Raw genomic sequence first — 24,734 nt, 5'->3', positions numbered from 1 at the left:
ATTCCTTTGTGGAATTGTGTAATTTTTTTCCCCTTTAGTAGGTAACTGAAGTTACAGTCCTGTGACTGCTATGTCTCTTCAGGCACCTGTCATGATATGTTTGCATTTAAAAAAAAAGTAAGTGACTTATGTTCATGACCTACATTTCCTACTGAATTCCAACAGTAAATTTTCAAAGACTTGGCTGTTCAAAACCAGATGTCCTCAGCTTCAGAAAATACTTATGCATAAGTCAGAGACCTTCATTATTCAACAGGTTTCTCATGAACATTAGTATATTAAAAATCTTAGAAACATAAGCATTTTGCTGTTTAGGGAATGAGATAAGCATATGCTTAACTCTGTGCTTTGCTGAGTCATAACCTGGGACACGAGCAATGCCTAACTAAGTATTGAGGTTTCTAGGTTACTTCCAATATATGCAGAATTCTGTATTACTATTTGATTCAAAGACATAAAAATAAGTGACATAAAAATACGCGACATTATTCCTGTGAATTTTAAAACACTTTTAGTGGTCTCTTATTATGACTGGTCAACTGTCAGATTCTCAGACGTAAAAATCTCTTTATTAGCATATGGAACAATCTGCTTCTTTCCTTAGGCCTTCTCTTTTCCAAGATATTTTTACAGGCTTCTATTCAAATTCTAGGGGGTTTTATGCATATATTTATTCTGAAGTCCTTATTACTCTTACTAAATTCTTCAGTGACTTACTGGAGCAATGGCATCCATAGCTAACCACGCATCATGTGATAGAAGTATTTCCTCTTGCCAGTTTTGAAATTAGCCCCTGTTAATTTATTTCACTGTATTGTCTTCACATGCAAAATATACTTAGATGCTTGTACTTGGTTTTCTACTCTTCTTTCTATGTAGTAGTACATACAAAGAATTTACTATGTACCAGTATATATACTAGTGCGTACTGATACACTACTATACTTGGCATACTTCCATGTCTTCTCTTCCATGAGAACACCTCCTCTGTGGTTCTGATCTTTCTGTTCTTACTTTTCTCTGAATATGAGATAAATCCACACTTAATGTAGTAAAATCATCAAGGAAAAGATACACAATGCTTATTTTAAAGGGGAAGAGGTTTAAGTTCACTTAAGCAGTCTGACTCCCTATTTGCTATAGCAGGCCACGTGATACTTCAAATCTTTTCTTCAAATTACCAGTGCCTCTATTGACAGATATGCTTAGAAATTATAAATTATGCATAAAAAAGAGAATCCAAGAAAACTGCCTCAATTTTAAAAGGTAGCTGCATTTTTTTAAGTTTCCGTGAAATTAATTTGCATTGTTTTACAGGAAGTGTTTCAGTTCTTCCTACTATTTTGTACCTAATTACTGGAGTACTTAAAGAAACTGCTGTGAAATTGCAAGATGGTCAGTTACCTCTGACAGTTGCTGCATCTCTACAAGCTCTTAAAGGACTCTTGTCTTCTCCAATGGCTCGAGCAGAGAAGAGTCAGAATGCTTGGACTGATCTTATACGTAGTGCTTTGGTCACAGTGCTTGACTGTTGGGATCAAGGTAGGGACAAATATTGGGTTTATGAGTTAAAAATGAAAAATGTTTGTGTGAAATGTTGTTTCATTTAAATTTAATTAATGCACATCTAAAAATAAGACTTCTCTCTTAGTCATAAGAGAATTAGCTGGTTACCAAGCGCTATCAAAACTATAGTGCAGTCTTGTCCGTATGAGAAGCCATCATCTATAAAAGTATAAATGTGGGTGTCATGATTTAAGCCCAGCTGGAAATTAAGCACCACACAGCCACTTATTCAACCACCATTCCCTCTTCCCCAAACCTTAGTGGAGTGGGGAGAAGAATCAAAGCAAAACTTGTATTTTGAGGTAAGAACAGTTTAATAATGGAAACTAAGGTAAAATAAAGTAATAATGGTAAATTATAATAATAATGATAATAAAAAGAGAAAAACAAGTGATGCACTTTTCAGTTGCTTACCACCTTCTGACCAATGCCAGACCCCCCTTCCTGAACTGAGATCATCTGCCCTTCCAAGTAACTCCCCCCAGTTTATTTAGTGGACATGATGTTATATGGTGTGGAATAGCCCTTTGTTCAGTTTGGGAAACCCATCCCAACTGTGCTCTCTCCCAGTTTCATTTGCTGATCCTCTCGCTGGCACAGCATGAGACTAGGGGAAAAGTCCTTGACTTAGGATAAACACAGCTTAGCAAAAACCAAAACTTCAGTGTGTTATCAACGCCATTGTCATTCTGAATCCAAAACACAGCAATGCAACAGCTACTGAGAAGAAATTAGCTGCACCCCAGCTGAAACTAGGACAGTGGGTTTGCAGACTTTCTTCTGTGTTGTGTAGTGCCACAGTGTAGTTCCATGGTATGAGGCATAAACAGGAGCTATGGCTTCAGTGTACAGCTGAGCGTAAAAGACAGTTGTCCTCTGAGTGCAGATTCTCCAATAAGAGTTAGTGTCTCTAGTGAAGCAAAGGGTATTAAAATAGTAGTGCAAGAAAATATTTTTTTTGTCTTGAATCAGTTTATTGTGTGCTGCTGCTTCAACTTCCTGAGTTTGTAGTATTTTCATTGTTTCTTATGTTGTAAATTGTTGGAACTTTTCTTTACAAAACTGTGTAAAACTTACAGCAAAATAATATATATTCTAAATGCAAATTTTATATTATTCTCAAATAGATTGTACTCTAATATGTCAGAACAGCTCTTCAAGGATATTTATTGTACTTTATACAAAGAAATAATGGAATGGGAGTATGCTATAATTTCTAAATATGCATATGATCACCCCTGAATTCCCATTTTGTTCTTGGCTTTTATTGCAGTAAAGTCCATCTCACTGTATCAGAAGATGTTGTGTATTTGAAAACTGAGGTTCCTAAATATTTCTATATTCCCAGATATTTATATTCCACCTCTTTGTACCACTTAAACTCATAGAATTTTTAATGCAAATCTAACAGTTCTCTTACTTTGTTGATAGTAGATGGCCTTCTCCAAGAACTCGATGAAGTCAGCCTACTCACTGCTATTACAGTATTTGTTATGTCTACCAGCCCAGAAGTTACTACTTTAGAGTGCCTTCAGAAGCGTTGTATTGAGAAGTTTAAAACAACACTTGATTCAAAAGATCCTCTTGTAAGTACTGGTGAAGTTAATAAAATGCCACTACCATACTAAATTAATATTATTTTAAGTTTATTTTACTTGTGTCCTAGTCCTGTATATTGATGGAAGTTAATTCTCTCGTGACTATATTTGTTGTATTTTAAAATAAAGTTTGACCAAGAGAGCAAGAACATGTCCAGCAGTGCATTTAATCACTGTTCTGTGTGCGATTCTGTATTCCTGGTTTTTTTACTGCATCAGACTCAGTGCTTTATACATTGCTAAGTACACAATACAGTTATGTGGTGTTATAGGCACCTGTCAAATTTTATTTGTTCATTTTATCTTCAACACACATACTGTCTTTTGCATAGGAAATCCCTCAGCTGTGAGCCTTTGGGAGCTGGAGCAGATACCACTATAAAACTGTTACTGTCCCATAAACATCAGCTCCTGGCCACTGCTGGATGCAGCTTACTGAACTAGATTAATGTTTTGTTCTGATCTAGCATATATATTTCCATGTAGTGGCATTAGATTATAGTGCCACAGTTCATATATTATTGTCCTTAACCAAAAAAAAAAAAAAGTATCAGGGAAAAAAGCATTTATACAAATGGCTTTTTCTTCACTTTCAAAGTTCAGCTCTGAAAATAACACACATTAGATTTCATGTTTTTTAGAATTCAGTGTAAGCTGCTTTTCTTGCATCTCTGCTATGTATATTTGTGTAGTAATAGAAAATTAAAATTTTATTTACTTGAAAAATAACTGTAAGACAATACTTTTTTGTGTGTCAGTAAATTCCCAATACTGTAAAGTATTGTTTTCACTGTTAGGAAACTGAAAATGCCCAATATGACTGCAAGGAAATATTAGCATGCATTTGCAAATTTCATCCAAGTATTTAGGCATCAGATCTGTTTGGAAATTTTGTAGGAACTTGGAAGTTTCAGTCCTGTTGATTTCCAAATAGATGCAAGCCACTGCACCATTTAAGGCATTTAAATATTATACCTACAGTTTGACAAGGATATTGCTTTTATTTTAAGCACCACTTTTTTTGTATTATTGCACTTTTGCTAAGAAGATGGTATTTTCAAAATAATACTAATCTTCAAACAAAAATAGCATTTTTTCCTTAACTGAAAAATGTCAGAAGATACGAGACTTGATGGAAAGAAACAGACTGCATTATCTGGTTTCTATTAATAATTGATTACAAGTTATAATGGTCCTATAAAGTGTTAAACATGAACAGCCTACAACCTGATGAATTTTCAAGTTGTGAGGCACATTTTTCTCCCTCCCAAAAATTTTATCTGACAAGCTGTTAGATTTATATACAGAGATGTATTTTGAACTATAACACTTTGTAACTGCAAATTTCATTTTCCCTTTAGGTACAGTATAAATGCTACCAGCTGCTGCACTCCATCTTTCAGCATCCAAACAAAACTGTGTCATACCCTTATATCCATTCTTTAGCACCATCCATTGTGAGGAAACTGCAGGAAACAGAAAAAGCAAAACCTGAAAATGCTGCTGAACTTCAAGTCATTCAGGAGGGAATAAAGTTGGTTACAGCTCTGACAGCTGCTGCTGAGGAGCAGCACCGTAAGTTAATTCTATTTCTTGTACCCAAAGCATTAAAAATGCTCAAAGTTGCCTTAAATAACAAACTAAAACCAAAATGACCACTAGGAATTCAGTCGTGGACACTAATTGCCGAGAAAATTGTTTGCAGGAATGTTGGGTTTTTTACCCTACAGTTCAGCTAACATTTGCAGCTTTGCAGTTTGAATTACATGTTAACTCAGAGAAATACTTCCAGTTAGAATTTGACAGTATTTTAAAAAATTGTGTATGTAAGTTCTGTTTTCAATGTTTATAGGTGCTCACTTGGTGGCCTGCTTTCTTCCCATCCTCATTTCCTTCCTTTTGGATGAAAATGCGCTGGTTTGTGCTACAATCTCGGCAAAAAATCTACATGAGTTTGCTTTGCAAACTCTGATGCAGATTGGTCCACAGTACTCATCAGTTTTTAAAAAACTAATGGCCTCCTCTCCAACTATGAAAGCCAGGCTTGAGTCAGCTGTTAAAGGCAATCAAGAAAGCATCAAAGTGAAGACTACTAAGCATGCAAAAAATCCGGGGAAAAGTTCAAGCATTCAGCTAAAGACCAATTTTCTTTAAAGCCCCATATTGTCATTTTATGCGCAGCAAGAAAGTCCCTTTTAATTTCTAATCGCAAAGTATTGTCATGAGTTGATATCATGTATTTCAGTTTGTGCTGAAGTATTACAGAACATTTTTAAGAGAAAGCAAGTCTCTAGATAACTTTCTCCTTGTGTAAGACTTCTTAAATATCTCTAAACACTATGAGTAAATCAGAGGTCATCAAATCTGTATTTTCTTTTTTTGGACTAAAATATCAGAAATGCACATGCCTATATTAAAATAAATAGAGTGAACTTTACCATAAATATATTTAGGAGTGTCCCACACTTAGCCATTACGTAAAGTTAATTTTTTTTAAGCAATATTTGTCACAAATAAGTTACTGTAATTCGTTTATGAATTTAACAGGGACATAAACTTACTTACAGGTTGTAATCTATGCTAATTACTAATTTAGCACACTGCATCATTCATTAAACAGATTAAATATCCTTGTAAGCCTTATAACAGTTTATTGCTGATCTCAGAAAATTGAACTCAATAAAGGTAATATGGATAGCTTTAATCCTAATAACATCTTGAGCTGGCCAAGATGTAACAATGCTGTGAAATACAGCTCTACAGTGCCTCTCTGGGGACTGTGGTTCTTTCCAGAGTGGGACTGTCATGCATATGTAAGGATTGACAGGCTCGGTGCCTTGCTGCTTGACACAGTCTCACTTTTCAGGACGTGTACTTTGATAAGTTTGTATTAGGGGAGCCAGGCAATAGCTTACATATCCTGTCCAGGACTGGACAGCAATTTTAACATACTGTGCCTCAATTCAGACCTCTGCTCTATCTGGATGGATGTTCCCTGATCTTTGAATGATCGCTGATGTATACATGTAATGTGATTTCTGTATCTCTGCAGTGAGAGATGGAAGTATTTGAAGTCACCTTGTCTCGTGTCTATAAATAGAGTGCAACAAGCTCATAATAAGAAGTATGTAATTAACATTTTTAGCAAGGAACATATTTTAATATAGAAAAATAACTATAAAAACTACAATGGCTACAAAGTATTTTCTAAGTACAATGTATTGACTTCTTTCTTAATACAGTATTACCTAAACCAAACACTGTCAAACTGAGGATACCATTTCCTTCTTGGATCTAATTGCTTTAAAAGGAAGAAGAAAAAAATATTTACAGAACTGAGAAACACACTGTGACTCAGGAAGAGTGTGATGTACTGTATTTTATTAGAAGTTTTGTATGTAAATATAATTGTAAATTGTACAGAATTAACAATTTGACCAAAGTTCTAACAATTCTTTTTTCTAATTTACATAAATAAAGCTAATTTTCTTCACTTAATATTTGTCTTTGTTATTTTATCCAATAGCAAAGGAACTTAAAGGACTTGTATCAGAAAAAAGTTGTATGCTGCCTCAAGGAAAGGAATAATAAATGTTTAGGTTGGTTGCATCAAGGTCTGTGACTTGACATTGCAGGTCTTCCTCTGTTGTGAGTAGCACAATGAGTAAATAAGTAGGAACAGGGAGATTTTTTTATGTGTAAATGCCTGTTTTGTGCCAAATGCTGAAATGTGTGAACTGTGAGAATATGGTTGAGATGCCTTCCATTTCCCTGGAGAACCAGAAGTCCTGTGTTCCACCTCTTCATTGAAGTCAAATCTGTAGTTGCTGGTTGTGTTAAAAGAGACTTATCTTAGATTTGGCAGTTACTCATCTTTATCTCATTAGTAATTTTTATCATGTTGCTTTACACTTCCAAGTTTACTGGTGGGTTTGGTTTGGTTTGTTTCCCAAGGCAGCTTCTGGAAAATCATAGATTCTTAGGAAATTGAAACCATTTAAATGCAAGTCAAGTCACGTTTGCTATCAAAATGGCCAAATATATTGCTGAGGAAGTTAGTTGCTACAAAAGGTATTTGTGGCTACTTTTTTGTTTTCTGTCATATATAGCAATGTACCAACATTTTTTTTAATGTTAAGAAGACAATCTGTTGAAAACCTACTTTGCTCAAAAACTTTTAAGAAACATACTCAAATTGCAAGAGCACCAAGGAAAGCTGTTAAAAGCTAAAAATTAAAGCTTAGTGCAGCTTAGTCCTAGATTTCTTAGAATGTCTTGTTGCAGTAACTCACAACCGAGCCATTGGGAACTGCCATAATTGTGATTTGACATTTCTTGATCAAGTCTTGTAGCCACATGTGGAAAAGTACCATTTTCAACAGGTCTTTGTATTGCAGAAGCCAAAAAGATTCCAATAAAACAATGAGTTGGATCACATGAATGATACTACTCATTTAAAATTTTATAATTTTAATTTTGCAGATACTACCTTCTTTCAGTTACAAAAGGATTTTGGCCTTTAGATATCAGGTGTTTGTGATGCAGTCTTACAAGGAACTTGCATAATTCTCTTTTTTCCTGAAGAAATAAGCAAGACCACAGAGCAGTTTTGGTTTTAATTCCACTTATCCTTTTTAGGCATTGCTTGGCATGCAAGCTCTCATGTTTAGCCAAGCAAAAAGAGCCAAACATATGTTAAGCCATAAACCAGAGCCCCACTTTCAGCACTCCTCCTTCCTGTGTCCCTTGTCTCCTTTCTGATTGTTTTTTTTATGCCATTTCTCTACAAGAACCAATACTTTTTTTCCAGTTAATTGTCTTTGTGATGAAGCATGTGGCCTGCATGCATGTTTACTTTGTATGTTTCCACTGTTTACGCAAGAAGTTTAATGGGTTTGTGTGACAAAAGATCCTGTCTCTGTCTAACCTCAATTGCATATATACACATATGAGTACATCATGGAATGTACTATTTAAATGCTATGCAAAAATTATTTGCAGACAACTTTCTGTTGACTGCAACAAACCAGAATTGATCAAAACTGTGCAAAAGCATCACACAGCTGGGATGTGGTGGGTTCTCACTGGATACTATAGAGTGTAGCACTGCAGCTGAAATAGTAGATTTTCTGTTATCATTGCTTAGACTAGAATAAATCTGAGACTGACCTGGTATGTTCCAAGGTGCAGGAGTCACCTTCAGCTGACTGACAGAGGTATCAGTCCAGTGATGCACATATTGCCATGAAATAGGATTATCAAATGCATAGGAATCATACCAGATTTTTCTACTAATGAATGTCAGCTACAATTGGAATTTCCAAAGAGATTTTTCCCCTCAAGACTGCCACATCAGTATCAAAGTGAATTCTTGCAATTTCAGGAGTGGTGGAGGGATCTAGGATCATTTGCTGGTATATCAGAAGTGACAGTAATACTGCTTAATAGGGAATCAGGTGGAAAATTCACAACATTTCATTATAGCTTTAATTTGAATAAAGTGAGATGTATCTGTGACAATAACAACATATGAGGGGTCGCTGTGACAGTCTCCTCTAAAGTTTCATCCCTAGTGAACACTAGCTATAGATGTTTTGTTTTCAGGTTCCTAAAATAAAATTCTCTTATCAGTAGACAGTAAGTCAGAAACAGTTTCCAAGAAAAACTTAATGTTTCTTGACCAGTACTAGTCTACTAATAAACCACTTGTGCTTCCTGCCAGTGAAAAATCTAGCCCAATGATACTTCAGACTAGGCAAGACAGCAAGGGGGAAAAACCTTAGACAATTAATACTTTGTTTAGGAAGAACATACAGCAAGGTGAATTACTTGTCTGCTTCTCTGCACTGTGGTGTCAAAAACCACTGGAAGAGTCACTCCACTCTGTCTTCAAATTAGCATTGCTTAGCCAGCCCTTATCCTGTGGGTGTTCCTAGATACTGCTTTTTGCAGACAAGAACCTCTAATCCTAAAAGCTGGCTAATAAGCTGACCTTTCTGCAGCCAAAAGTGCTCAGATTTGTCCACAGCACTCGAGCAGGAGCAACCCTGGAGCTGTTGCTGTAGATGACATTTCACAGAGGACTCCCATTCAGTTAGGTGACGTATGTAGCAACCAGTTCAAGCTGTATCATGACAGTGAGCTGTAGATTCAAAGACATAAAAATTAAAAAGCATATATAGCCACACATTACATGCTGTACCTGCCTCTAACATATTTAAAGCAATGAACACTGAAAGTTGATTATGCAAAATGAAATAAGCCAGCTGCATTTGATACATGATGTTATCTGCACAAGGGAACCCTAAAGATGTCAGTGCTACACCACCAACTTATTCAAAATGTGTGGTCTTTGATTTTGATGTACAGCTGTGGATTTTTGAAGCTTTTTTTTTCCCTAAAATATTCTCTAGATTCTCTGGAGAATAAGTGTTTTATTCCATATTACAATGAAAGGGGAAATTACATCTAAATATAGCAAAAGTAGAGCCGAAGCTATTGTCTGAGAAACAGGTCAGTGCAAAAGCAGGCTTCTGAAACCTCCTGCAGTAGCCTGTGGTACATTAACCCAAATTCATTCACTCTGCAGCCAAATATCTGTTTTGGTCTATGGTCCTATGTCCCTTCCATACTCCCATTTATCTGAAGTGCAAAATCTGATTCTACAAGGAAGAACGTGGCATCAAATCCCCTTTCTCTGTGCTTGCATTCCAGCTGCTTAATGGTAGTACATTCAGGGGGAAACAAGTTGTAAGGATGAGGAGCAGCCAGAGCAGAGCCTGCTGTCTGTGTGCATATTAGTGCCTGTGCCAGTTTGCCTGCTTATTGCACAGAAAAACTTATGTATATAAAGCTTTTTTTAAACCACTGTTAATATTAATGTATTGAAATTTATGTGAACTATCTCACTGCCAATACAGAATTACTGAGAATCCCTGTAGCTGCTAGGGGGAATTTTTTTTCTTATTATAACCTTCTCTGGGGACGATTTTGTTTGTGGTATTTTTGTAAGCATTTTTTTCTTCCCGCTGCATCAGTTCTCTGTGTCCTTTTCCGCGAAAAAAGAAGAAGGTTTTCTATGAGACACATTTTCTGTGGAAGTATGAAGTACAGGCCTCAGGGATTCTGGAAACAATTTTGATTTTTATCTAAAAATAGAAATATTATGCAATTTGAAAATACAACCTATCATTATGTAGGCAAATGCTCTTAACCTCATCTTCCCTCATGTAAAATTCATGTCAAACACAAAGAAAAAATTGTCACAGATATATGCATGTTTTATGGGAAACACAAGGATAACTGGTTCAAGCTGCAGCCACCAAATTCACCTCGAATTCAGTTAGGGGAATAAAATAATTTGCTTATAAGAAAAAAATCAGGTACTTCTTCAAGTGCATTTATTAAATAATCAAGGATGGGATTAAGAGGAGAAATAGAAGAAGGCAATACAAGTGAATGTATTTTCCCTCCAATGTGAGGCACAAGGCAAGCTGGCATTCAGCTGCCAGGCCACATAATGTGGCCAGGGGGAGGATGGGAGGGTAGATGGGCTTATTTTTAGTCCATTCCTCACAGTTCCCTTTTGAAACAACAAATCTGGGTATAATTTACTTGCACAGATTGAGAATTCTTAACCTGGTTGGAGGGAGAGTCTCAAGAATAAGTAGTCTTGAGTTGGAGCCACAACTAGTTGGAGCGTAGTTCTAGGCACCCTCTGTACCATACAGTAAATGTAGATACATGCAGACCCTTGGGGCTGAAAGTCTTGCTGTCTTCTATCCTGACTGTCCCACAGAATTCTGGAAATGCGTCCCCTTCTAGGTGCAGGGAGGAAAGATAGTCAGTGGTCATGGTGTGAACCACCAAAACAGTTTTCTCTGTGTGAGGGCAGCTGCACATGGGGAAGCTATGAGTGAATTTTTGCTTAATTTTTGTTTCCTACCTTTCCAGTAGGTTTCTGTGGCCACCTGCTCCTCACACAGGCACCTGTCGTGGGATGCCACTGGCCCATGCAGCTGCAGCTGCTCAGGAGCACTGAGTGTGTGTGTATGTGTGTGTGTCTCTGTGTGTGTGTGTGTGTGTGTTTGTGCATTGCTCAGTCGCTGGCGGTGGCCCAGATCTGTGCTGAGACTGTTTGAGACTGTTGCTAGTCAAGTACTGCCAGACTTTGTGGATAAATTCAAATGATAATGGCAGTGAGCTGCTCTTCTCATTGGTCTGAGCCATAATGTAGGCATGTCCCTCCATGAGATCCTTCAGAGCAGCACTTGCTGAAGCCTGTCAACACATGTTTATTTTATCCACACGATGTCCTGCTCATTCTCTGCACTTCCAACAACATCCAAAACCATGAACTGCAATGATTTAGGATAAACAGCAATAATTCGTAAGGACTTCTGGATATTTTCCTCGCCAATGCAGAAGAGAAATTGCCAGTTGAATGTACTGGCTATAGAGCAGAGAGACTGCAGAAGCAGCTACTGCCTGTGGAAACCAGCTCTTCCAGGCTGTGGTACATCTTGGCTGGATCAACTTTACATTTAGTAGCCAGAATTTGAAACTATATTCTTCACTGGCTTATTCTAGACTTTACCTAAAGGAATGGCTTTCAATGCCATAATTTTCTCCTCCAGGAGGTAATGAATATATGAACTGTCAGGGGTTCTCTCCAGACCCTCTAGGTTTGTGAAGCTGTACCTAGGCTACACAGAATTCCCCCAAAACAAGTGAATTATTTTTTGTCTGTTTCTTTGGGGTTTCTTTGGGGTTTCTTTGGTTTTTTGTGGTTTTTTTTTTTTTGTTGTTTTTTTTGGGTTTTTTTTCTGTGTATTTCTAGTGAGTGGAAGGACTTAGGCAGACATGCAAGTATCTATAGTCCAGTTCCTCTTCTTGCTTACATCCCAGAACTAGAACTACGTGCAACTTGCTGTTAGAGATCGTTTCTGGTTGTCTCCCTTATGTTCAGGTAGCCAACACCCAGCCATGACTTGCTGAGTGACCTCTGCTGGGTACAAGTGCTAGAGGGCAACATGCTCCAGTGAACCAGCAGAGATGGCTGTGGAGATGGGGCAGCTCAGAGGAAAAAGTAGCAGGAAAGGAGCAAATACAAAGGCTGCTGAGGAAGCAACAACGTTCTAGGGAGATTTTTCAAATCAAACAAATGCTGAAGGATTAGGACAGAGCAGAAATGAAGGAATGGGGAAGCAGAACAAGAGACACAGGCCAGGGCAGTAAAAGAAGGAAGAGAAAATAATAATTAAATCTGTCACCTTGTTGATTCATTGCTTCAAAACAGCCTGTGTGAAATATCATAACTTGATAGTTGACTTGAATCCTAAAAAATATTTTAGAAATTAAACTGCTCTGATTTGTAAAGTTCACACAATTTTCTGTTACGCGAGATTTTCTTGTTCTATTTTGTACTGCCTATTATTTAGCAAGCGGCTGGCAACCACCCATGTAACTCAAAGCGAAACACTAGTAGCAGCAGCACAGGATGAGACAAGTTAACAACATTACTATAAAAAGTAACACAGTTACTTGCCTACAATGCCTGGAGTCTCTACCTGTTACTAAAATATGCAAAGCCACCATAACAGGATCACATTTCTGTAGTCTCCAAGCAAAGCATGAAAGCAGCTGCTGCAATAATGGAAACTTCATCAGACAGCGCTCCTTTTTACACACACACAAAAGGAAATTTTTACATATTATGTAAAGTAGGAGGACAAGTTAGCAATGATGTAACTCATCAACTGCAAGAGCAGCCACATGCCCTGGTTTCCATTGCCTTTTCAGTGCTGGTTACAACACCTGATATACTGATTTTGAAATTGCTTTTAAGGAGTGAATTGAATGGCAAAATTCTCACCACTTTTCTTAGATTAAGATTTTGACCTAAATGGGTGGGTAGCCTTTGGGAAAGACCATTCCTTGGTGGGAGTTCAGAGGCCAGAGGAAAGGCAGAGCTTGGAAGTGACACTGTTCAGTGGCAGAGGAGCTTTTCTAGGGCGGGTAGATGGGACCAGAGTGCACTTACTGGTTCCTGGTTCCTGTGATCCCAGGGAACTGCCAGCTGCCTGTAATTGCTGGCAACAGCTCAGTCCCTTCAGGGCAGGGAAGAAAGAATAAATACCTTCAGCTTTTAAGTATAGCTTTTTCTTACTCCCCATTAAAGAAGAAATGGAAGCTGCTGATAGTGCAGTCTGCATAAAGTAGGCCTGAGTTGGGAACTGATTTTTAAAAACACAAATAAATGTACTTGTTGTCCTTTTGTGGGGAGAGAGGCACTGGAAACAAATCATGGAGGTGCCAGAGAAAACATTCTGTGAAGAGTAAATATTGTTGTGCCCCTGTTTGTGCCTCCCCATCCCAACCCCACAAGAGGGTCTAGTTACTTGCAAAGTGCCAGCCTCATCGACCTTGGCAGACATGCACTGGGGCCACATGCAAATCAGATTCTGGCTGTGCAGGTTATCTGGTTAAGAAGTCCTAATAGCAGCTGGTAGCAAATGCTGTCTAGAAATCAGAGCTTCTGAATTTCTTCACAGCTACAGCAAGGCCAATGAATTGGCATTGATAACAGAATTGTTCCTTGGCAAAATAATGTTTGTGGAGTGGTCAAGGTTTTACACATTTGCCATTTTGAAATCCAAGATTATCCTGTGTCTTAGCTGAACTGTCAGTGTTGGCTCCTATTCTAATTAGATCACTAGAACTGGTAAGTTCTCAGTAATTAACATTGTACCAAGGTAAACATTGTACCAAGTGAGACAGAATCCTGAAAACAAAATAATCCCAGGAAACCTCCAAAAATTTAATAAAAATTTGATATTATTTGTAAACTTGAGAAAATTGACTGCATATCACCATATGGTAAAATGTTTATATAAAGTAAGTGTAGGGAAGCTTTTTTTCCTGGTTTGTTTCTGGTCTAAAATCACATTACTCCATTTCTTCAAAGTAGATTTAACCAGATGGGATACAGTCATGAAAGGGTAGTAATGAGATTAATTTCATCTTTTTTATTTTGGTATCTGATCAGTCACTGTAATTTTTTGGTTTTCAAGGCAGAGTTTGTGGAGCTGCTTAAGTATTGAAACATACAAAAATGTGTTAGCCATTATCTTTTTCCTGTAGGTCCACCAGGAGGTGTCTGTTGTCTTTGGATATCTTCTGATGTGATCTGAACTTTCATGTACGGATGAGCTTAAGGCTATCCTACAAAGAACATTCTGATTCCATGGCTCTGAAAGCAACACTTAAGCACAAATTAAATAAGAGCCAAATGTTTTGATAGCAAAATCTTGATTTTAAATACTGGAATTTACTGGAATTTCAAATTATTTTGCATGTAAAATTTAGTTTGAAATGAAAATGGGAGAAAGAGAGGAAACAAGATTGAACAGACTGTCAAGGAAAATTTTGAATTTACTGAGAATTAGATTTAGACATGGCATAATGTCTGGAGAGAAAAAAAGTAGTACAGGAGGCTACTTTTCAGAAAAACTGGTTTAGAACTGGTTTTGAGAAGTGTTTGTACTGGTCTATCAGATAGACCCAGCCTTGCTACCCTCATCACCTGAATGAAGGTACCGTGTGGACCCCCCAAAGGGGATCCTGCTGGGACAGGAGGGAAAGCAGGAGCTTGTGGGTTGGGTGGCAGAGGACAAGTGTGCTGGGAGTGCCTGCAAGGTGCACTGTGTGACTCCCAGCTCCCTCCTATCCATTCTGCTGGATCTTTGTAGAAGAAGTTTATGTGTAGGCTATGTCTGTCATCTGAAGGATGAGGTGGGAGAGGCCTGTTTCAAAGATGGAAAACACAATGAACCATTTTTTTCCATGTAAGCTGTAATTTTTGAAATTTATTTAAGGCACTCTGGAGACCAAAATGTGTTTCCTTAAAAGTCCTTTGACCTTCTGTGAAAACTGCACCAAACAGAGAGTTGGTGTTGGTGGTATGGGACAGAGCAGAGAGAATGGGAAGCTCTTTCAAAGGAATGTTGGGGCAGATGTTGCTACAGTCCCAGAAATGCTCTACATCTGATATAAAAGGCCCTGAGGAACAAAATATTTTATCAGTCAGGTTTGGTCTTAAATTGATTGTGCCAGATAGTTCTACCAATAGAGGCTACCTGAAAGGAAACCCAGCAGCATCACTGTGAAGTGATACTGAAACTGTCATTTTTCTATTGACATAATTTATACTAGTGAAATTAATTCTAATACTTAAATTGTCAGTCTTATTTATAACTAAGGCAATAAGAAAGAGAATCCTTCTCTGATGCAACTGCATATTTCAGATCAGTAGTACGAGATAGATTAGTTTTGCATGATTTTTTATCTTGCTATTCTATGTTTATAAAAAACAACTTGTACTGGTAGGACTTCCCTCTAATTTTAATTATTAAGCTTGCTTTTAGTTCTCATGTGTGATTTGTGCTTGCTATTGACAGCATAAAGCATCACTGAGGTAAGCCAAGTAGTGTCAGCATACACCAGCACTGTGTTGGCTCCTGCCAGTGCAAAAGCTGCTTAATTTGGCTACAGAAGCAGAGTGGGGAGGGAAACAAGCCTGGAGTTAATGCAGAGTCAGCACCACCACATTAATGACATACTGACCGAGGGTGCCATTTTCTCTTTTTTAAGCTTAATATGTAATGTACCTCATGGTACAGTTCAAATGAGCTACCTTTTCATTAAAAGCAATGAATACAGATGTGTGGTAATGGCGGTGGTGTTTTCAAATCTTCCTATTTTGGAATGTCCCTACTGTGTCCCTTGTCAACTACGATTTGCAGAATACAGCTGATAATGACACAAACTCTCTCTACCTTTCAAATTCTGCTGCACAACTAAAGCAGCCATCTGGGGTGTCTAAAACTGCTGTGTCAGAGCACAGCATCACCTTAGGTGCAGTTAGGTACATGTTAATACTGCAAGGCAGTAAGGAGTCAGATATTTAGCTTATAGTAGACACAAAACTGCATAATTTTACAGCTGAGAACGGTTTGATGGTTGCATCTTCTAACTGTTTTAGGAGACACCAGGGTATCTGTAGCTACCACAACTGTTTATCAAGATACAGAAGAAAAGCAGATAGGCCTAGAGTCTTGAAGTCTTCATTATCTTTAATATCTTTGTTATTTAAAACAGGATATTCTGTTGCTACAGCATAGTTCTGCTAAAGTATACATGAGGCACCAGATACTCAACACAAAGATCTCATCTTGCCTAACACCACAGAAGGAAGTCTCTAAAATGCGCTTTTGGGTTAATTTCTGCCCACATTTACAGGCACAAGCACCTACTGATTGAATTTCATACATTGGTGTAGTACAATATTGTTATGGAGCACACAATTTATCTCAAATATCAGTCTTAGGCCTGCTTCCTAAGGTTACCTGCTTGAGATAACTTGCAAGTACGTTTGCATATAACTCCTGTGGCCAGTAATGAATTGTTTTTCTCAAAACACAAAACATTGCTTACTGCTTTCCTATCAAATTACAAGTAATGCTAACCATTGGGCAACCTTACCAGCCCTGCCTGTGAGATGGGGCTGGATTCTGGCTTTGGTTTGTTGTCAAAGTTTCCCAATAAGGAAAGAAGCCCCGAGTTGGTGTGAAATCGAGAAGCCCAGCTCACTCCCAGCTGTGTGCTCCCTTTCTTTCCAGTGCTGAGACAGAATCCTTAACTCTAGGTGCATGTTCCTTGTCTATGGGTCCCCCCTTGGCCAGGAAGTGCAGGCTAGCTTGGAGCCATGATCCATACAGAAGTGCAAATGCAAAGGAGCTTCTGGTTTCCTCTTGGCTTTCTTTGCACAACCAATAGAGTTAGCTCAATAGAGTTGGGAGACCACTAATATGTAGACTTTGGAGTTAAACTACTGAGCATCTTATCAGCATGGACTGCATTACTCTCTGCATTACTTTGTAGCCTTTGTCTCAATTTTCTGCTTACTGTTAATTCTGAGGTGGAGATGTCTTTTACCTCCTATGTACAGTGAGGCCTGAATCTTCACTGTGGCCTTTCAATATTTAAAATGTCTGTCAGTGACACTGGTCCTCCACTATGAAATACCTGGGAATCATTAGCAAAAGATTCAGCAGCCCAAGGCTATTCCTTCTATCATCAGGGCCAGAGTAGGAACTGGGGCATAGACTAGTTGCTGTATGTGAAATGTTACTGCAAAAACAACACAGAAAAATGTTTCTCCCCCAAAATAACTGCTGGTGTTGTCAGTGCAGCACACCACTAACTTTTAGAACATGTTGTAAGCAGATAACATTTCTCTAGCAAAATAACTGTCCAATGCTCCCTATGAATTGCCTTGCAAGAGGCAATCTCAATGGTGCTTCTCAATGAAATACAAGCAAAAGATCTATCAGGTCTTTTTACTCTCTTGATCTGCAGCTTGCTGCTTCCTAAATGAACAGAAAAGAACTGCCACTAGATCCGGGTCTGGGTTTCACCTTAAAAGCTCAAACCAGCTAAGGATTTTGTACAATACTTTAAATTTCTGTAGACCCAGTTTAGCTAAACTCCTATAATCAGTGCTTGTATTTGAGCCCAATTTCATGCTGGTCCAAATTGGTGAGGTCTTACTGGCATCTATAGAATGGCATTTCTTCACAAAGATAATTTGGCCTGTTGATCTAAACACTGGCACTGTATGAAAAAATGAGTAGAGTACATACTTGCTTTGATGCAGACTGACACACAATATTTAATCATTTTAATAAGTGACCTCTGTCCACTGAGACCAGTGTTTACACAGAAATTTTACAGACAGCAAAGCCCCAAAGAGCTAATGTTTTTAATGTTTACAGTACAAAAATATAACCTTGTAACACAGAACTGGTAGGAAAAGCACATGCAGTATGCTTGCATAAGAAAATAATGGTTGTGTCTTACTGTATATAACCGAGAATCATTGTAATGAGAACACTGATATTAAAAGATTGGCTTCAGCAACTTGGGCTGGAATTGGATTGGAGCGACTTTACAACTGACTTAGTTTTTTTGAGGTATTGGTACTAGGGGCAAAGAAACTGAAATATAAAATCCTATGCACTAGTGGAAGTAATCTGCTACCTGTTAATGGATATTCAATTTTACCAGCATAAGTCAATGGGTCCAAAAGGCTAAAATGTGGGTATAAAAAGAAAAATGAATATGAATTGTTTATCCTGTTCTACTTATTTACTTATCAGGTGGATCTCTGAACTCCTAAGGACCTAAAACACAGGTGATGAAACTTTAAAAACCACACCAATAACCATGCCTTAAAAAACAAAGCAACTTTGTAGGTTTCTTTATGTTTCTGTTAGATAACTGAAAGCTCTTAGGAAAATGATCTGATAATTATACCAATTTTCTTCCATGTCTACTTATTCTCCTACAAAAATGAAACTCTACCACAAAGCTATCAACTGTCAGATCAAAAAGATCTCCTTAATTGGCCTGGGTCACAGTTTGAAATGTAGTGAGCAAAGATAGTGTTTGGAACCTTCATAACTATTTATCCACATCTTTTCTCCCACCAGAAGTGCTGTTTAATCCAGTTCAGCCTAGTATAAAGCCTTCTTCTAAGATCTTTCCTAAACAGGAATGTGTCAATTTTTTTTAATGTCCTTGTTGTGTTTCTCATCCTTTTCCTCACATTCAATATCACAGAATGAATTCCAGGGCTTTGATCTTTAGGAGTTATTTCTGGTCTTTTAAAAAATATTTCTGTTAAGGAAGTTAAAAAAAAAAAAAAAGATCAACAAAAGGGAAACAAAAACTAAGAATATAGGAGGAATCCCCACAGCATAATTTACTGCATTTACTAGCAATGGGCAGAGAATGAAAATCAGCCCTGTTGATATGAAAAGTCCTTCATCTCTCTTTGCTCATCTCTCAGTTCCCCATTTTCAACCAGTTCTATTTAATACAGTTTGTAACCTGAGAGTAAGTTCAAAGGTTACAGAAGAGGGCAAATCCCAGTACATGCACAATGTGATCTTCATTTATAAACAAAAATTAATGAAGAGAAAACTTGGTACACAGTTTATTGCCTGTAATATATTCCTTAAGAAATGTGCATTTTTTTCCTTGCAGAAGTATAGACCTGAGGATCTGCAGAAATCTGGTTTTACATTGCTAGAACAATTCTAAACAAAGTTTAGTTTTAACTTGTTTGAATGGCACCTTTCATACAAACCCAACAGTCCAAGCTCAGTTGAGATTGCAGAGTGCTAAATTTCTGATCAAACCATCAGTGAAGTATACTACTTTCCCATTTTCCCTAAATGTCATCACTGGGGCAAGGAAGTTTTCCTGTTTACAGTAGTAAATGATAAATTTTTCTTCTTGTCTGACTCATGTGCCCCAGGATAGTGTTATTATTGAATTTTGCCATGCTCTACCCCTCTATTCTCATTATTTTTCCTGGTTGGAGTGAATGAGGTAGCTCTTTTCAGTCAGCAACTAATCTAGAAATTCAGATTTTAGAAGCTTGAGACTGTTTCTTCTTTTTGCATGTCAAGATATTCAATGGTGAATACCTTTGAATAGGGCATAATTTCTTTATAAAAATAGTAAAAGGTGTTCATAAGCTTTTAAATATGCAAAACTTACAATCTTTTCAATAACACTTGAAGATGGATTCTTTTAATCCCAGAATATAGAAAAAGGATTTTGTGATAAAGACACTTTCTTCTTATTGTAAGCCTTCTCATCAACAAAGATCATTTGAACTAATTCATAATACTTCACGGAAGTTTTGGGAGACACATCAAATGCTTGATAGGATTACATGTGCTTTACTCCTGTAACAACATAGTAGAACTATGAGGAACAAATACCAAATCTTAATTAACCTTCTGATTCAGAAAGTCATAACATAGTCTGTGGCATTAAAACAGTAAGAAGTCCTGTGATCTGAGTCACTGATCTTTCCTTGCACTTGCCTTGGATAAAGATTTATTGCTATTGCCCATGGTACTAGTGGACAGGGTAGAGCTAGCAGCCTGAAATAGAGAACTCTTGCCTAAGTTCTGTCTCGCTTTCCTCTTGGCAGCTGGAGGTACAAAGTACATGAGTAAGGGCAGCTTAATTTCTATTTTCTGTCCAAAGTAGTGATATAACTGAAGCTAAACTGTGGTAGAAACTAGCTAATTGATACAAAGTTTACTTCTCACTCTTTCACCTGGAACAGCAAGAAAGCAAATTTGAAATAAACACAACACAAACAAACAAACTCCACATAAGTGAGTTTACTTAGGAAAAACCACTTTAATGTTTATGATTTTGAGCAACGATTTCAGAAAGAAGAAAAGATTATTTCAGAGTATTTGCAGATTTTTGAACCGTGGTCAGCTCAGAGGGCAGCTGACGGAGGAAGCAGCTTCCAGGAAGGGGAGGCTCAGCCGAGGAGGAGCCGAGCAATGACTCAGCGCGTACCTCGGTAAACAGCGGCGTGTCCCTCGCACGCTGATGGCGTCAGCGCCGGGCGCGCTCACCCACGGAGGCGCGGTGGGGAGGGCTGGCTGCCAGCGGAACCTCGCACCGCTCCGCTGCGGGACATGCAGAGCCGCCTGCTCAGCGCACCTGGCCGGGCAGCAGCACGGCACTGCGGAGCGCCAGGGCTGGCACGCACTGCTGCCCTGTCAGACGTGACGCTGTGTTTGTGCTCCCCGGGCTTGTGCAACAGCGCGGTGGCTAAGAAAAGACTTGGGCTAATGTAGGAGGATTTAAATCCGAAAAGCTTTTCACAACTGTATTTTATTCATTAAAAAAAATCCATAGGAAAATCTTATCAATATACTTAAATAGAGACATTCTATAAGGCTAACTCTTGACATAGTAAGAAAGCTTCTGTAATATATGACCTCGTTGCTTTGAAATGTGTAGTAAACATTTAGTAGCTTTTTCTTTAGAAGTATAATATTAATTCAAAAACCAAAATGTATGGAATTATTAATCTTTTGGATTTGGAGGAGTAGGTACTTTCACTGTTTTCAACTATGTTATTGTGTGGGTGGCAGAGAAAAGAGCGTTAAAGTGAAAGAATAAATAATCCATAAATAACCTAACAGTTTTATTTCACTGGGCACAGCCCTGGTCTTCAACATAAACTACTCCCTTAAATTGATGGAGGTGTTCAGGGTCTGTTTATAACACCTTCTGATCTATTTACTACAGAGGAGTGATATTTTTGGAAACACCAACTTGGCATGTACAGCGAAGTAAGCAGAAAGCTAACAAAAACATCAGTTATCCTGGTTTCTAATTGCTGTATCAATAAAAAAAAATAAGGAATCTGAGTCTTCTTGTTTTCTTTGAATTGTAGGTGTATTTCAGATTGATTACAGGTCAGTTTTGTATCTTCTGTAACAAGAGCTCAATCATTCCAGTCTGAAGCTTTCAATCCTTACTATCACACAGTGATGTTAAGAGTGCCCATGACATTCCTTCTGCTATCAGCTAAAACCATATACAAAACACCAGCCTGAATATAATATAAAAGCAGTAATAAATGTTATTATTCCTGGAGCTATAAGTGAAAAAACACTTCGTTTTTTTCCCATTGTGAGAAGATTTTGCATAATCCTAGCCAAAAGTGGCTTCTTTTCAAAGAGAATTGAAATCCTTTTGAGAACACCTGCAATATTGAGAAGCTGTCTCAAGTGGGGTGTCCTTTACAAATGTATCAGAATCTCTCTGTGTCTGCAACCCAATCCCTGATCCTTGCTACCCTCGTGGCATATTTTACTGCTGTTCATGTGTCCCTGACATTATCCTAGTAATTGTGCTGACATTTTCTCTTTTAAAGCCAGGTTTTAATTTTCAGGTAAATACTTAGCAAAAATGATGGTAATTGCTCAATATAACACTCTACAAAGATCAATCTATGTTGACCCTATGTGGCCTAATTTCCAAAGGCATTGTCAGTCACATGTGTGGCCTGCTCAAGTGTAGTCATAAATATATGGCATTGTTTAAGACTTAGTATAGTAACACGCTTCAGCAACTCACAATTCCATAAGTGCTAAGACATTTCTGACTCCAGTATTACTATCTCCTTATTTTGAAAAGGAGGAGAAAGAGACACACAGTGATTAAGGGATTAGGCCAAGGTCATACATGAATTGCGTGCCAGCTAGTGTTAGCATTTGGGTAATTTTCTAACTGCATGAAAAATATGTGCCTTGCACAAGCACAGGGAATGGGAGTTGTTTTTGCAAGTTTCACACAATGCTCAGTGTGTGAAAGCAATTTCTTCAAGCAGCTACGACAGTCAAGTTCCATTATTTGTCACTTCAATATATGCCATCACTCGCCTTCCCCGTCTGGCTGCACTAACCCACATAAAGTTCTTCCTCAGAAGGCTTAGACTGGGCACTAATGGAATGATGGACACGGGCTGGAAACTTGGGGGTCAGAACAAACCTTTGCTGTGTGAAAACTCAAATGAATGTGAGTAATTCCATACAAATGCGATTCTGATGTCTTTCTTATCTGCTAAGTGCACTTTAATTTGCTAGTGATTTCCTTCTTAGTAAGTATTAAAGAACAGCCACTTTTGAAGAGGCAGTTCTAGTCTGGATCAGTGCTGTACACAGAGGGAGTCTGAAACAATAACTTCAGGGGTATCCCTTACTGTGTTGTATTTCAATGGAGTACTCTCTCACAAAGAGATTGTAGAAAATAATTTGAATGCCCATCAGCACAGGAAGTGAAAAAAAGTATTAATCAGTCAATGAATATACATATACTGTAAAAAGTATATAATCAATGAAGGAGAAATTATCTAGTCAGCATTATTTTTCAGATTTGTTCTGGTGGGAAGAAATCGCATAACAAGGAACAAAAATCACTAGCAAACTTTTAAATATTGTATCAGAATAAAAAAAGATCCTGATTCCTGATTGAAGCTGTAATACATTATTCAATGTACTTCTTTGAGTAAAAAAACCCCCGATATACGAAATTGGGCAATTCATGCAACATGGCATAGAAGTATTTATATTTTTCCTTTTAGAAATAACTATGCATCTGAAAGATATTTCTAGTATTTAAGTTTTGTATGCCTGCTTAATAGTACTTTAAATCCATTATTCATATTCAAGTACAATATTTAAAATTTTGATTTTGTTCTAAATTTATCTGTATTTTTATAACTTCATATTGTCCACAAATAACTATGTATCTTGCCAGACACCTGAACCAGAAACTGCATTCCATGTGAAAAGAATGAAATATTTATTTGATTTCAACATTTTTGGTCTTCAGAAGAAAATAATATTTCTTTATCTGAAACTTTTCTTCATGAAAAAAGCAAAGGCAACCGTTCTAGCATCATGCAACAGGAGCAAGGTCACTTAACAGATGCAGGTCTCAGAACACTGGCCTAATTCTGCTGCTTCTGCACTGGTGAAAAGTTAAAGAAGACCAAGTTTCTAAATTGGAAGAATGTAGACTCAGTCCTTCTACTACCTTGTGTCCTTAACTTTAAGCATATCATAAGTCTTCCTGACCTCTGAAGGACAAGCACAGGCAAAGGATGCGTATGTAAGTCTCGGCTGAGCTGGAACAAGTTGCAGTTAACAGAAATGTAATATGGTAAGACAGAAAGGCTAAGCTGCCCTAGAGATCAGAAACAGAGACAAAAGAACTACTGTTCTTGTGTTCTGAATAAAACCTGTGCCAATAAAAATAACACTTTCTAGGCGTGCTATTACAACATTGACCAATAAAAATGTCGGCATTCGGCAAGTTTTAACTGAGCATGACTGCTATTGCCTTTTTGTTCAGTGTGTAGTTTTAGCTTTCTAATTACAGGAAATGTCTATGATGTAGGTAGGAATGACATTCAAACGTACAATAATCTTATTTACTGTACTTATATTAATAGGCTTAAATTCCTCTGCAAAACACGTCACACTACAGAGAATGAAACTATTTTGAAAATCCCTCATTTTAAATTTTTAGCAGTTTACTTCCTTCGTCTTTTAATCATGTGCAAAGTAGTTGTACAGCATTTTGCAGCACGTATGGCAGTGGACCACTCTACTGCAAAAGGTGTTTCAAGCCACACGACCCAGTTGCAGCACTTCAAACTCACTGCTCAGTAAATGCAAACTAAAACCTTCGGTCTCTTAGGACGCAGCACTGCGACGCCCAAATCCGCTCACCAGATCCCTTTCAACGGAGGTGCTGGAGGGGGATCAAAGTGTTTTTGAGAGTGGCTTCTGAAAAGTATAAGCCCTGCCGTAAAGGTAAAGAATATTATATTTACGTAAATAACCAGAATATGGCAAGAAATAAAATGACCTGTAAACTATTAAAAAACCAAAATGAAACCCACGCAGCCAAGGGAAGGCCAGCCGAGGCGGGCAGGGCCCGTTGCCGGGCAGGCCGCGCGGGGCTCCGCGGGCCCTCGTTCGGAGCTCCGCAGCGGCGGCGCGGGGCGGAGCGCGCCCGCGGGAGCGGCCCCTTCTCCGCGGAGGCTCCCGCAGCGCCCCCAGCGGCCGCTCGGCCGCCTCAGCTCCGCCCCGAGCGTGGCTCCTGCCGCGCCCG

The 24,734-nt window shown here is 38.1% G+C and overlaps 1 protein-coding gene and 1 long non-coding RNA gene across 15 annotated transcripts in view; one reads left to right on the top strand and one right to left on the bottom strand.

Moving 5' to 3' along the window:
- Window positions 1-6,662, top strand: part of HEATR5A (HEAT repeat containing 5A) — a 64,581-nt gene extending 57,919 nt beyond the window's left edge. For 11 of the 13 annotated variants that reach the window (XM_030274591.4, XM_030274593.4, XM_072930195.1 and 8 more), the window contains 4 exons: window positions 1,318-1,542; window positions 2,998-3,152; window positions 4,526-4,739; window positions 5,017-6,662. In XM_030274591.4, the coding sequence (XP_030130451.4) occupies window positions 1,318-1,542; window positions 2,998-3,152; window positions 4,526-4,739; window positions 5,017-5,318 (896 nt within the window). In that variant the 3' untranslated portion in view covers window positions 5,319-6,662. The remainder of the gene's footprint in view (window positions 1-1,317; window positions 1,543-2,997; window positions 3,153-4,525; window positions 4,740-5,016) is intronic. The other 2 variants (XM_072930191.1, XM_072930196.1) reach the window with 1 other exon arrangement.
- LOC115495546 (uncharacterized) lies at window positions 6,519-24,630 on the bottom strand. Of its 2 annotated transcripts, none has more exons than XR_005980703.2 (2): window positions 22,816-24,630; window positions 6,519-9,306 (listed from the first exon to the last, which is right to left on the bottom strand). It is a non-coding gene; the product is annotated as an uncharacterized lncRNA (long non-coding RNA). The 2 variants fall into 2 exon arrangements; XR_012056402.1 differs by lacking the exon at window positions 22,816-24,630 and adding an exon at window positions 12,437-13,206.
- Between the last annotated feature and the right edge of the window lie 104 nt (window positions 24,631-24,734).

Source organism: Taeniopygia guttata, chromosome 5 (genome assembly GCF_048771995.1).
Source record: "Taeniopygia guttata chromosome 5, bTaeGut7.mat, whole genome shotgun sequence".
NCBI lineage: Eukaryota > Metazoa > Chordata > Aves > Passeriformes > Estrildidae > Taeniopygia > Taeniopygia guttata.
Note: the sequence above shows the minus strand (reverse complement) of the source record. Positions and strands in the feature narration are given on the sequence as shown.